Source organism: Maudiozyma barnettii, assembly GCF_903064755.1.
Source record: "Maudiozyma barnettii strain CLIB 1767 genome assembly, contig: KABA2_02, whole genome shotgun sequence".
In the NCBI taxonomy this organism is placed as follows: domain Eukaryota; kingdom Fungi; phylum Ascomycota; class Saccharomycetes; order Saccharomycetales; family Saccharomycetaceae; genus Maudiozyma; species Maudiozyma barnettii.
The window spans coordinates 701897-714742 of record NW_024545239.1 but is presented as its reverse complement, the minus strand read 5'-3'; the positions used below and the strand labels follow the sequence as shown (position 1 = coordinate 714742).

The window sequence follows — 12846 nt, the reverse complement described above, 5'->3', positions numbered from 1 at the left end:
ACTTTAAATATTCGATGCTTCTATAATTAATATTAAATATACGAAAATACAAACTTTCTCATTTATTTTTGATCAACCGTAGCTAATAAAGCGTCTGCACTCTCCAAAGCGGCTTTAGCTGGGTCTGTCTTTTCTATACCCTTGTAAGATGCTAGAAACTGTGAAAGGTCATCTTTGAATTCACGAATCTTTTGGTATAAAGTTGGAAGTAATCTTTGAGTATCCTCCAGGACTTCTACTTGTTTCTTTAAGTCATAAGGATCGATTTTAGGATCATTCTTTAAGCTTTCTACATGAGCAGCTTGATCCTTTGCTTCTTGTAGGTAATAACTCTCTTCCTTCACCAACCTTTCTAGTGCTTTAACTTTAATCTCTAATTGCGTTGGGGCCATTTTTTTAATATAACTTTTGATACCGATATCTATCCTTTTATTCTAACAAATTGTATTTCTTTCTCACAATTATATAAAGGGTGTTAAATTTAAATGCTCGGTGCTCATAGTAAAAAATATAGATATTAATTTGTTTGTTATTATTATTATTATTATTATATAGCAATCACACCAAACTAAAGGCGAATTTCTCTCTTTTGCGCGTTCGTTGTAAATTCTACAAAATTTCTCGTTAATCAATTTTGGTGGTGGATAATTAGTTGTTATTATTAAACAAAGGTGTATATATTTATATATATCTGGATATATAAACATATTCACCGTTTTAAAAGTAGGTATATGGTTTAAGAATAGATGCTACTCGTTGTACTTGGGGTATTATCTGAGTCTACAAGTGATATTCTGTCGATCTTAGCTTGTAAGTCATCAATTATGTCGGAACTTTCTGAAGATGAGATACTTGAATGAACTATATGTGTCGAGGGAATTTGGTTATATGTAATCATTTTACCAGTTTTTATATCTTCGTTGGTATATTTGCTATTAGTTAATTCAAAATCATCGTAATCAAAATCAAATATTACAGGATCAATTGTGAATTTATGACAATGCATTGTTTTTAATGTATTATTCAATGGTGTGGAGACTCCATTTTCTAAGGAAACTGTTGGAATATCATGTATGGTCAAATCTGCAATATCTAAACTAGATGGTAATGTATCCTGAGCGGTTTCATACCCATCTGTTGCGGAGCTAGATGACACTACATCTGCCTCATCCTCTGTCCATACTTCAGAATTACTTCCATTCGATTCATCATGACTGGATATAAGATCGCTTAAATGCTTAACATGATGCAAACAAGATTCAAATGATGATGTATCTGAATCAATTTTTTTATTTGGTTCTCCTTCGATCAGGTCATCATCCCGTGGCTTAATTCTTTTATTCATTTCAACAATGTTTTGCCTTTTTTGTACGTGTTCCAATACTCTTTCAATTTCTGAATTCAAAACAGATGTTTTGTTTTGATTGAATGGGATAGTATCCTCATCAATAGAAGGGATTGACCGACTATCATCATCTGCACAATATGCGTCTAATATTTCATCAAACAGAATTTCATTTGTGCTTCTACTATACCCTGGATGATATAAACTCAAATTACCTTTTTGATTAGTCCTCTTTGGTCTTGAATGTGGCATTTCCGGAGATTGAATAACAACTTTTGGAGGTTGAATTTTGTGTGAATTAGATGTCGCTGTTGGTGAACGTTCGGAGCAATATCTATATGCTATACCTTGTGATACTTGTCGAGAGTTTCTTTGTAATACACGCTTTTTATTATGAATACTATTTTGTCTTTTAAGGTTGTTTTCTTTAATTACAGGCATTCTTTCAACGGATAATAATTGAGCAGGAATGTGATTTGATTTGTCCTGTTCTTTATTTTGACGTTTCTTAAAATCATGAAGGAAAATTTCTGGGACAGATTCTAATCTTTTCTTGAAATAAATAGTACCACCGTATTGTTTAGATAATCTTTTCAATTTCTTTTGTTGTGGGTTAATTATATTGTTATTATTATTCATATCATTTAAAATCAAGGACTCTTCAGAGCCACTACTTGGAATAGGAGGAATCTTATATAATTCCTCTGCAGTTAATGTCAGAGAAGGTGGTCTGAGGACATCAACTCCTCTTTCAATTTTTTGACCTAAAAACTTTCTAGGCATTATATTTCTTTTATTTGTCTTCAGAATTATATCGTGGTTCAATAATATATATATATTAGTATTATTGTAACAATTTTTTGTATTTGGTTGGTTAGTATATTTATTCTTGGTTAATTGACACAAAGAAATATAAGAAGTATAAGTAACCAGGTTACTCTATATCATTCACCTACTATATATATATACCTACATATGTATGCAACATCTGGAGACATCAATCGCAAGATAAACATCACAATGACCAATGAATGACCCATTATCACAGAGGGTAATTTAATGGAGAGGGGTTTTACTTGTCTTGGCCATATTATTGTAAATCACAAGAGTCTCCTCAAATAATTGCGAAATGGAATTGCTTAACTCGAAGCAGCCCAGTAAGAAACAGTACATATGTATCCATATGGCCCTGCTTTCTAAAGGTATCCTTCATTTTGTATAGTGAATTAATACATCTCAGTAAATAAGATTAGCTAGTTGAGTTTCATAATTGTGTTCAAAACGATCATTTAAACCAGCATTTTCTAACCTTTATGAAAAAACGTCAACAATAACAATAGAGAGTCACTACCATTAAGCTAGGTTGAAGAAAATTACTTGATTAAGATTAAATGGCTGGTTCACTTTTTCGGTCTTTTCTGCGGTGCGTTGTCTGAAAAACGAAAAATAGTGATATAGTCCAACAAAAAGGTCCCAAGACAAAAAAATAACAAAGTGACAGCAAAATGATACCTCGACAAGGTTACGACCATGTAGATTCTCGTAACTGTAATAACGTTTACTATTTCCATTATCCCAAATGTAGTTCAGTTTTTTCTGAATTTTGGTTCAGGTATTGTAAGTTAATTTTGGTTTGGTATATTCATCTGAACTAAAGGCACCGGGTCTTCTTTATAGTTACTCGTAGTTTTTATATGGCAAAGTAAACAACTACCTGACCTTATAGTGTTGAATGCTTATTATCACTTCCAATAACATAATGTTTCAAAAACCCTTTTTTAGCAATCTATTGATGAGTTTTGGGAATTTAAACAGATCTCGATTCAGATAAGCTTAATGCAACACTAAAATAGATATCTGATTTGACTTAATATTAATCTTCAAATATATTTATATTTACGCGCTTTATCTACCTTACATAGTCCGTACCTTGCTTTTCTTCCCAATCCTTCAAAGCTTTATCCCATTCATCTTCATTATCGACATCAATCTCTTTTTCTTGCATCTCCCTATCCTTCTCAATCTCTTCTCTTCTTTTTTGTTCCGCTTTATCATATAACTCTTTATTATCTATCCATCTATCTTGTATATTGTTCTCACGCAGACCTTGATCTCTTGTTGCTTCAGCCCATACAGTATCACCACCAACCTCTGATGCACCGAATATATAACCATTAGCTTTATCCACTGATAATTGTAAGTTGATCATACTTTCTTTGTCGTCTACTGCTAGTACTTCAAATGATACTAGGTTGAAATCTGAAACCATTTCACTTAAAGTTTCAGTTAATTTTGCGTAACGCTTACCCATTATACTATTACTCTCCTTTTCCACATATGGTAAAAGATAGTCGAGATCTTGTACATCTGTATAGTAATCTAAATTGAATGGAAGTTCCCCATACGATTTGATCATATCAATCTTGGAAAATACATTAATCTGTGGTAGATCCATCATAAGCATAGATCTCAATGCCAATAAAAGAATTGAAATATATTGTGAAGGTGAAGTTAGGTAGTAGCAATCTATAAGATTTACTACACAAAATCTCATGTCTAATTCTTTCTCTAATCTTTTAAAGATTCTGAAAAGTGAAGAATGATGAGTGAAAAGTTCTACTTGACCAGGGCAATCAAATACTAAATAAGCCTTTTCCTCCTGTACCAAAGATTTTATTTGTAATACAAATAAATCTATGGATTTATCTAGTGATTCCATAGCATACATCAAACCACCATTAGGTCCTAATTGTTGTTCCTGCATAATTTCTTCAATTGTAATAAAATCTCTAATATCCACCGCACATGGATAAGGAAGTGAATCATTTGCAGGATCCATATTTACTATCTGCCCATGTCTTCCGATGGCATTAAAGAATTGTGCTGTCCCATTACAGTATGTTGATTTCCCAGAACCTGGTGGCCCTATAACGATCTGAGCAAAGGACATTATTAAAAATATAATATGGTGTACGTGCTTTTATTTGTAGGTACAGTTTGGTAAAGAGTCTTAAAATTAACTGTTGACTCTCCAGATATCATTGCCAAGTAATAGCACTCCATATAAAGTTGTATTATGTAATTATATAACTAATATAGGAAGGAACCTCATCGTTTTTCCATAATTTATTTTTTTTCAATTTTCAACTTTTATGCCGATGGACTTTTTTTTTAGTAATTACCAGTATTCACACAATTGCTAAAAAACTGTCCCTAGCACAGTGGCATAAACGTAATAACTTTTGAGATAAGTATGACAATCCAGTACATTCACACTCTGTCGATTTATTTCTAACTGAATATGTTATGATTATTACAACATTTAGGATTTATATCTATGTTATGATTTAGAGTTTCTATACTGAATTATATATATGTAGATACGTTCAAAAGAGCAAAGGCAATTGAAACAAAAATAATCGTGCTAGAAGAGGGCTTGACTCTAAGCTTCAAAAATATCATCCTCGAAATCTCCTTCACTAAAATATTGCTCATCACTTTCCGTTCCATGGAAGTCGGATGAGTCACTATTAGAATCTGATATAGCATCACTACTATATTCACCAAATTCATCGAACTCATCGTCATCATATGTTTTCATCAATATTTCATTCTTGAAATTACTCTTTAGATCAATGACGTAATTACCTTCAATGTAACAACTAGTCAATGTAGATTTTTTACCAATCTTAGCATTTGGACCAATAATGACATTTTCTAATACACATTCATCATCAACTTGAACGTTATTTAATAGGATAGAACCAGAGATACGACATTTGTTACCGATAGTACAATTAGCATTGATTGATGATAATTTTATACTGTTCTTCTCCATCAAAGTAGCCGTAGAGTCCACAATGGAGTCAGCACCAATGGTGGATGACATTGTAGATGTTGTTGGTAAATTACTTGAGTTAGATTTAATCTTTAGGATGAAACGAGTAGCATCCATATAAGAATTCAAATCATTCGAACGTATGAAAGTCGATTCTTCTGGGAGAATGAAAATAGATATAGTTTCTCTTTCTGTAGAATGTTGCCATGATCTTCTACTCAAGTCTCTGAACAATTTTGATATAGAACTCTTTGTATTTATAGTATCCTTGGTCAAATTATTTGGTTTTCTTAGATAAGATGGATGAATCAAAGTTGGATCCACAGGCAAATTAATATTATTATTGTTATTATTATCAGTAGTATTATTAACATTTTTATCATTATCACTTAGAGTTGTATTACTCAAATTACTTTGAATTGGAATCAAAGAGTTTTTATCCATGGAAGTTCCGTTATTGTTACCGTTAATTGATTTATTCATAGACATATCATTAGTAATAATATTATTACTATTATTTGAACCATTTTCCATTGAAACCATATTAGTATTGTTATTGTTATTGTTATCATTTTCATCCTTTTTCAACAATTGAACTAATTCATAAGAACAAAAATAAATAAAAGAATTAATTAATTTCTTTGAGATTGAACAATTTGGATAATTCCAAAGCAAATGGTCTCTAACTTTCAAATATTTCCCCTTTGTGACTTCATTTGTAGAATAGGAATCTAATAAGACGGGTTGTTTAGATGTATGTCTATTTTCACTGTATAGAGTGAACATTTTATCTTCTTGTTTATTTTTATGAGATTGTTTCTTATCGATAACATTTTCTAAAGAATTTTTATAATATATAGCCATTGCAATATTATCATCATCTCTATTTTGATATTGATCTAAAAAGATTTGTGGTGGAATATCTGTAATGAAATCACATGGTAAAATGACAAAATCTCTATGAATTTTATCCAGTAATTCATTTTGTAATAATTCACTTGTATAAGATGATTTAGTTGAAACAAAATTAATTTTTTTTGGTTTCTTTAAATGATGAGTATGATTATTTGATAATAAAGCCTTTGAAATCAATTCATATTGTTGATTTCTTAATGTTAAGAATGATTTCAAACCAGCTTTTATAAAATCAATTTCATCAATATGACCAACTACATTGATTTCTGAAAAATCTGCTTGATCACACCAATCAATAACGTATTCAATCATAGGCTTCCCAGCAATTGGTAACAAAGCCTTAGGCAATCTAGCCAATGCCTCGACATTGAATTCGCTGATATTGTTTAATTCTTTATCATTTACTGATGGATCAATATTTGGATTACATAATGGGGACAAGTTTAAACCTTTCCCACAAAAGATAAATGATTGTAAAGTTTTCATCCTTGGATTATATTACTGCCAATTTTTATCTCCGACTAATAAAAACAAATATATATGTAAGCAGAAGATGACTAGGACAATCTACTTAGCAATCTTTATATATAAGCTTAAGATATATTGTTGTTATTCATCCTCATCAGTTCTACTTCTACTTAAAATTTTTTTCCAGGTGACTGAAAGAGAAAAATCTCATAAAATTTCGTTGGCACCGACCGCCTCACAACTTCCATAAAAATTTTATCAGAAAACATTTACGGAAATTGCAAAGAAAAATTGAGAAAAAAGACGGCGCGAGATGCGAAAAACAAAGATTCTAAGCTGCACACACAGAACGCAATGAAGAAACATATAACAATCCTTTTCAGTAAATTTCTCACAGCCAAAATTGAAAGAAAACAACTGAAATTCTCTCTTTGTCCATTTTCTATTTTCCAGTTTTCGGCTATTGAATTATGAATATTTGCCACCCATACACTGATGAAAAAAGGTCAAGGTATAATACACAAGAGATACCAAAGTGAAGTGGGAAAATATGATAGAAGGAATATCATAAGGATCATACATATACTTGGATTTTTCGAGATATATACATATATATATCTATATATACTTATAATCATAACCGAAGAACAAATTACAAAAATAGAATTTAAATTTTTTGTTTATTAATTTAATCTTTCTTAAAGGACAATCTGACTGAGACATTAACATTTTTGAATAACTATAATAATGAGTGAAGAACAAGATCCACTATTAGCTGCTTTAAACGATGAAGGTGCAGGTAATAATAGTACGGAAGAAAATCAAACCACTAATGAATCTGCAGGTGAAGTCTCTAGAGAACCAACTTCTGTACCTGTCATAGACCCCGAACAGGAACTACGTGATAAGACATTATCCTTATTTAAGAAGAAATTGATGGAGCATAGACGTTATGATGATCAATTGAAGAGTCGTAGACAAAATATTAAAGATTTAGAGAAAAAATATAATAAGACAGAGAATGATATTAAAGCTTTACAAAGTATTGGTCAATTGATTGGTGAAGTTATGAAAGAATTATCTGAAGAAAAATATATTGTTAAAGCTTCATCAGGTCCACGTTATATTGTTGGTGTTAGAAATTCTGTCGATCGTTCTAAATTGAAAAAGGGTGTTAGAGTTACATTAGATATAACTACTTTAACAATTATGAGACTCTTACCAAGAGAAACAGACCCCTTAGTGTATAATATGACTTCATTTGAACAAGGAGAAATCTCATTTGATGGGATTGGTGGTTTGACAGAACAGATTAGAGAATTAAGAGAAGTTATCGAATTACCTTTAAAAAACCCTGAAATTTTTCAAAGAGTTGGGATTAAACCTCCAAAGGGTGTCTTACTGTATGGTCCACCAGGTACTGGTAAAACTTTATTAGCAAAAGCTGTCGCTGCAACTATTGGTGCAAATTTCATCTTTTCACCTGCTTCAGGTATTGTAGATAAATATATTGGTGAATCTGCAAGAATTATTAGAGAAATGTTTGCTTATGCTAAAGAGCATGAACCTTGTATTATCTTTATGGATGAAGTAGATGCTATTGGTGGTCGTAGATTTAGTGAAGGTACCTCTGCAGATCGTGAAATTCAACGTACATTAATGGAATTGTTGACTCAAATGGATGGGTTTGATAATTTAGGACAAACTAAGATTATTATGGCAACAAATAGACCAGATACATTAGATCCTGCTTTATTAAGACCAGGTAGATTAGACAGAAAGATCGAAATTCCTTTACCTAATGAAGCAGGTAGGTTGGAAGTCTTTAAGATTCATACTTCAAATGTTAAAAAAATTGGTGAATTTGATTTCGATGCTGCTGTAAAGATGAGTGATGGTTTCAACGGTGCTGATATTCGTAATTGTGTCACTGAAGCAGGGTTCTTTGCAATTAGAGATGATCGTGATCATATCATCCCTGAAGATTTAATGAAGGCTGTCAGAAAGGTTGCAGAAGTAAAGAAATTGGAGGGTACTTTAGAATATCAAAAATTATAAGTATGATATATATACATATATAAGCATTATATTATAATCTTAATTCTTAAAATTGTCCTATTCATTAATGGGTTCTTTGTTTGTTGTTGCTAAATAATATATAAAATTACATCAAAGGTTATTTACTTAACCTTTTAATTCACCAATTTTTTTTTTGTCTCTCTTTTGTGTGGACATATGTATATGTATATCAGTAAGATCTAATACAATACGACATCACATGACATGTCTTAATTATCTGTACAGATGGCAATAAATTCGTCTTCATTGATTTCTCCATCTCCATCCATATCGAATTCTTCAATCATTGCCCTCAATTCTTGATCATTCATATTCTCACCTAACTCCTGAGCGACTCGTCTAAGATTCTTAAACGATATCTTCCCCGTATGATCATCATCAAACAATTGAAATGCTCTTTTAATCTCTTCAATTGGATCTCTCTTTAGTATCATTTCACCGGCTACTGTGAAAAAGTCATCATATTGCATCAAATGACGACCATCTCGATCATAACGATTGATGTAGTCTAATATTTCTTTCTTTTCTAATTGGAATCCCAAAGCACGTAATGCTACTTTAAATTCATGGAAATCTAAGTACCCGTCATTATTCATATCAAAAAGTGAGAAGGCTTCGTATATTTCTTGCTTCTGTTCTTGTAACAGATCACTATCTATACCAGGCTGATCATATCCGGCATTGTTGTTTGCATTAGATGGTACATATGATTTACTGATGGGGCTACCGCCAACCTTATTCGCCCTTAGATTGTTCATCTTTGGAGATTTCTATATTTTTCGTGTGTGTATGTGTATCTGTGGTACGTCTCTTTTCTTAATACCCTTTTCAATTCTTTAAAAAAAAAAACAGATATATTGATTATTAATATCGGTGTTGTAGAATTGTATGTAGTTTCAACAATAGCGAGTTATGTCGAATGTTATAACTTACACTTTGAGACTTGTATCTAATTAAGTTTAATTATCGCGAAAAGATCACTAATTAAATTATAATATTCTAATTCTTCTGTATCTTTTTTTTGCTTCTTTCGTTCCGTTCCATCTCTCTCTCTCTCTCTCTCTCTCTCTCTCTTTTGTATATCATTTGTTTGAAAATTACCGTAAACGGTACGGAAATTAGTGAACAAGCTAAAAAAACCTAGAAATGAACAAATCATTCAAAATATTGACAGTTCTTAATATATTAAACCTATTGTTTTACGCCTCTAATTACTGTAGAACAACAATACAATAGACACAACTACAGCTAAAAATTATAAACACATATATCTCGTTAAGTTAGAACTGAAACAATATCCCCGTTATTGTTTTCATGAATAAACAATAGAGTCTACAAATCGGTAATAAGTTTATAGAGTTTCATACCAAAAAGACCCAGATTTTATTAAATTTTGGGCCAGATAATTCTCAAATTAAATTGGAACATCTAAATCTGTCTATATATTAGAATTGGATAACAACTATACATTAAATAATAAAGTAAACTCATTTTTAAACACAGATACCCTGCATTCAAAGGTTCTAAGATAATCGTTTGTATACACTCACATATATTTTAGATGACTCGAGATTACCTTAATGTCCCGACAACATCGGGTTCAAGGTCCAAGGAGCAAAAAACATTGTTGCATCCACCGACATATGAAAGAGTAGACTCTCAATCACAGGATTCAGCTAGTATGGATTTTGATCTAGAGTCAGAAAATTACGAATCACATAGTGATAACGACACAGAATTTGAGAATTCAACCCATTTTTCAAGTGATATGGATTTCGAAGATATCGATTCCTTTATGGAAAGAGGAAATATACCAGAATCATTAAGTAAGTTGAAATATATCCAATATAAATTGAATCGTACGTTAATACGACCTGTCCAAAAGAATATAGTCAATCCTTTAAACGAAATGCAACTAGTTATGAATAATGAAATCGATAGATACTTGAATCGTTTTGGGAACCCTTTGATCTTGAAAAGATTTATTTATATTGCCATTATGACTATTATGCTTTGGGTGATCGTATTTTTCGGTGATTTTGCTACAGGTATAGCTAAGGGTTCAAAAGGTTCATTTTCAAGTCAACGAATATTGTTTGATTACTCCAAAAAAGTTATAAATTTGAAAAAATTTGAAACTGATCTTGAATATTTATCTAGTATACCTCATGGTTCAGGTACCAAAGGTGACATATTATTAAAGAATTATATTATGAAATCTTTTGAAAAACAAGATTTAGACCAGGTGTTTGAAAATGAATTAAAGACTTATTCCAATTACCCAACAAATAACTCAACTCTATCCGTGTTCCATACCAATTTGAAACAATTAACTACTATAGAATTGACAGAAGAAAATTATACCCCATTAACCATCAATGGTGACTTAAAAAAATTAAGTTTAATATATGGACATTATGGGACTGACGAAGAATTGAAGCAGTTACATAAAATTTCCGTGCTGGGAAAACATACAGGTAATTATATCTTACTCGTAAAGTACAATAAGGAAATAATAGTAAGTGAACAGATTCTAACCGCACAGAAATATAACGCCAAGGGAATTATATTTATTTCCCAAGATTATAACGGTAACATGGATGTATTGCAAATGAAATCTGCTGGGCTACCACAGTATGCTACAGGTGACATATTGACCCCAGGATACTACGGGAGTAAAGTTAACGGTATAAGTCCCGAAGATTCTAAGTTGCTAACAAACATTCCTATTGTAACATTAACTAGAAACCAAGGTGAATTATTATTAGCTAAACTTTCCAGAACTGGTTTACTTTATAAAGATGGAAAGTACAGTGGTAATATAAATGATCTAAGAATCGATTTAAAAAGTGATACAATTGAAAAGAGAAGACAGCCTGTTTATAATATTATTGGAAGAATTGACGGAAGAGAACAAAATGATAAGGCTATTATTATTGGTTCAGCAAGATCTGTACATGGACCTGGGGCTTCATATCCCAATTTCGGTACAGCAACCCTAATGAATTTGGCTGAAATATTCCAAAATTTAAGATATAGATTTAATTGGAGGCCCCTTAGAACCATATACTTTGCATCCTTCGGTGGCTCTGAGTTTAATTTCGCTGGTTCCACTGAACAAGTCGAATTAGATATGATGCCTATCCATGATGGTGTCTATTCTTATATTGACATCTCTCAGCTAGGTTTAACTGACGAGATCAATATTCAAACAAATCCATTGATGTCATCACTGTTTAACATGGAGGCTAAATATATGCGAACATTCAACGTAACGACATGTCCTATTCAACAATATGGTGATTGGATCCCATTTATTGCTAATGGTGTTCCCTCAGCAGCTCTTGGATCCCCAGCTGTTAAAAAGAGGATGTTACCGATAGAAACCATTGAAGACACATTTGAAATGATTCACCAGTTACTCCAAGAGAAAGAAAATCAGGACAATGTTAAAGACATTATTTTCTATCTGGTCGAAATTATTTTGAAACTTGTAGATGATCCTATCATTCCGTTTGACTTATTAGATTATGTTCAAGAAATAGATACGTCGGTCCAATCGATGTTAAAGTTGTATAAACATAAGATCGATCTGGCAGCTATGCTCAGAAATATACTAAAATGGAAAAAGACAGCTTATTCATGGAATTTATGGCTAAATCATTGGAAAGATACGGTTTGGCGAAAAGGCACCAGCTCTGAAAATGAAGAAAATAAAGAAAACAGATTACGTTGGAATGAACATTTAAGTAAGATTAACAAACTGATGTGTGATGAGTATGGTATCCCCAATAGAAATTTTTATAAGAATGTTCTATTTGGCCCACCTTTATGGAATGAAAAGTTTTTCAAGTCTCATGATTATAACCCATGGAGTTTCCCTGGTGTGAAGGACGCAATTAGTACACATGATTGGAAACAGGCGAATGATGAAGTCAGAGTTATTGGACAAATGTTTTCTGATTCGTCCGAAGAGTTCATGAAGGATTTAAAAATTCTGGTTTGATTGATAATAATGTAAGTTTAAGTTTTAATGTTAGTTCATTTTTCTTTTCAATTAACTATTCTCTAGACACATGTCTTAGCATCAAATTAGGTTACCCAGAGTTTGCAGCGCACGAAATTATCTTTTCACAATAGTATTATATATATATATATATATATATATATATACTTTGCATATTAATAAAATATTAATCTT

The 12846-nt window shown here is 31.6% G+C and overlaps 7 protein-coding genes across 7 annotated transcripts; 2 read left to right on the top strand and 5 right to left on the bottom strand.

Moving 5' to 3' along the window:
• Positions 1 to 62: 62 nt before the first annotated feature.
• Positions 63 to 392, bottom strand: RBL2 (Rbl2p; the record flags this gene model as incomplete). The annotated part of the gene is made up of 1 exon (XM_041549004.1): positions 63 to 392. One exon carries the CDS (start codon positions 390 to 392, stop codon positions 63 to 65), a length of 330 nt encoding a protein of 109 aa, XP_041404938.1.
• A 344-nt stretch (positions 393 to 736) lies between these two features.
• On the bottom strand, positions 737 to 2128 carry DSE3 (Dse3p; the record flags this gene model as incomplete). The annotated part of the gene is made up of 1 exon (XM_041549003.1): positions 737 to 2128. One exon carries the CDS (start codon positions 2126 to 2128, stop codon positions 737 to 739), a length of 1392 nt encoding a protein of 463 aa, XP_041404937.1.
• Positions 2129 to 3254: 1126 nt separating this feature from the next.
• On the bottom strand, positions 3255 to 4295 carry GPN2 (putative GTPase GPN2; the record flags this gene model as incomplete). Its single annotated transcript, XM_041549002.1, has 1 exon — positions 3255 to 4295. One exon carries the CDS (start codon positions 4293 to 4295, stop codon positions 3255 to 3257), a length of 1041 nt encoding a protein of 346 aa, XP_041404936.1.
• Positions 4296 to 4787: 492 nt separating this feature from the next.
• GCD1 (translation initiation factor eIF2B subunit gamma) lies at positions 4788 to 6584 on the bottom strand (the record flags this gene model as incomplete). The annotated part of the gene is made up of 1 exon (XM_041549001.1): positions 4788 to 6584. One exon carries the CDS (start codon positions 6582 to 6584, stop codon positions 4788 to 4790), a length of 1797 nt encoding a protein of 598 aa, XP_041404935.1.
• Positions 6585 to 7313: 729 nt separating this feature from the next.
• On the top strand, positions 7314 to 8624 carry RPT4 (proteasome regulatory particle base subunit RPT4; the record flags this gene model as incomplete). Its single annotated transcript, XM_041549000.1, has 1 exon — positions 7314 to 8624. One exon carries the CDS (start codon positions 7314 to 7316, stop codon positions 8622 to 8624), a length of 1311 nt encoding a protein of 436 aa, XP_041404934.1.
• A 230-nt stretch (positions 8625 to 8854) lies between these two features.
• CDC31 (centrin) lies at positions 8855 to 9403 on the bottom strand (the record flags this gene model as incomplete). Its single annotated transcript, XM_041548999.1, has 1 exon — positions 8855 to 9403. The coding sequence occupies one exon, from the start codon at positions 9401 to 9403 to the stop codon at positions 8855 to 8857; it is 549 nt and encodes a 182-aa protein (XP_041404933.1).
• Positions 9404 to 10206: 803 nt separating this feature from the next.
• TRE2 (putative zinc metalloprotease) lies at positions 10207 to 12651 on the top strand (the record flags this gene model as incomplete). Its single annotated transcript, XM_041548998.1, has 1 exon — positions 10207 to 12651. The coding sequence occupies one exon, from the start codon at positions 10207 to 10209 to the stop codon at positions 12649 to 12651; it is 2445 nt and encodes an 814-aa protein (XP_041404932.1).
• Positions 12652 to 12846: the final 195 nt, after the last annotated feature.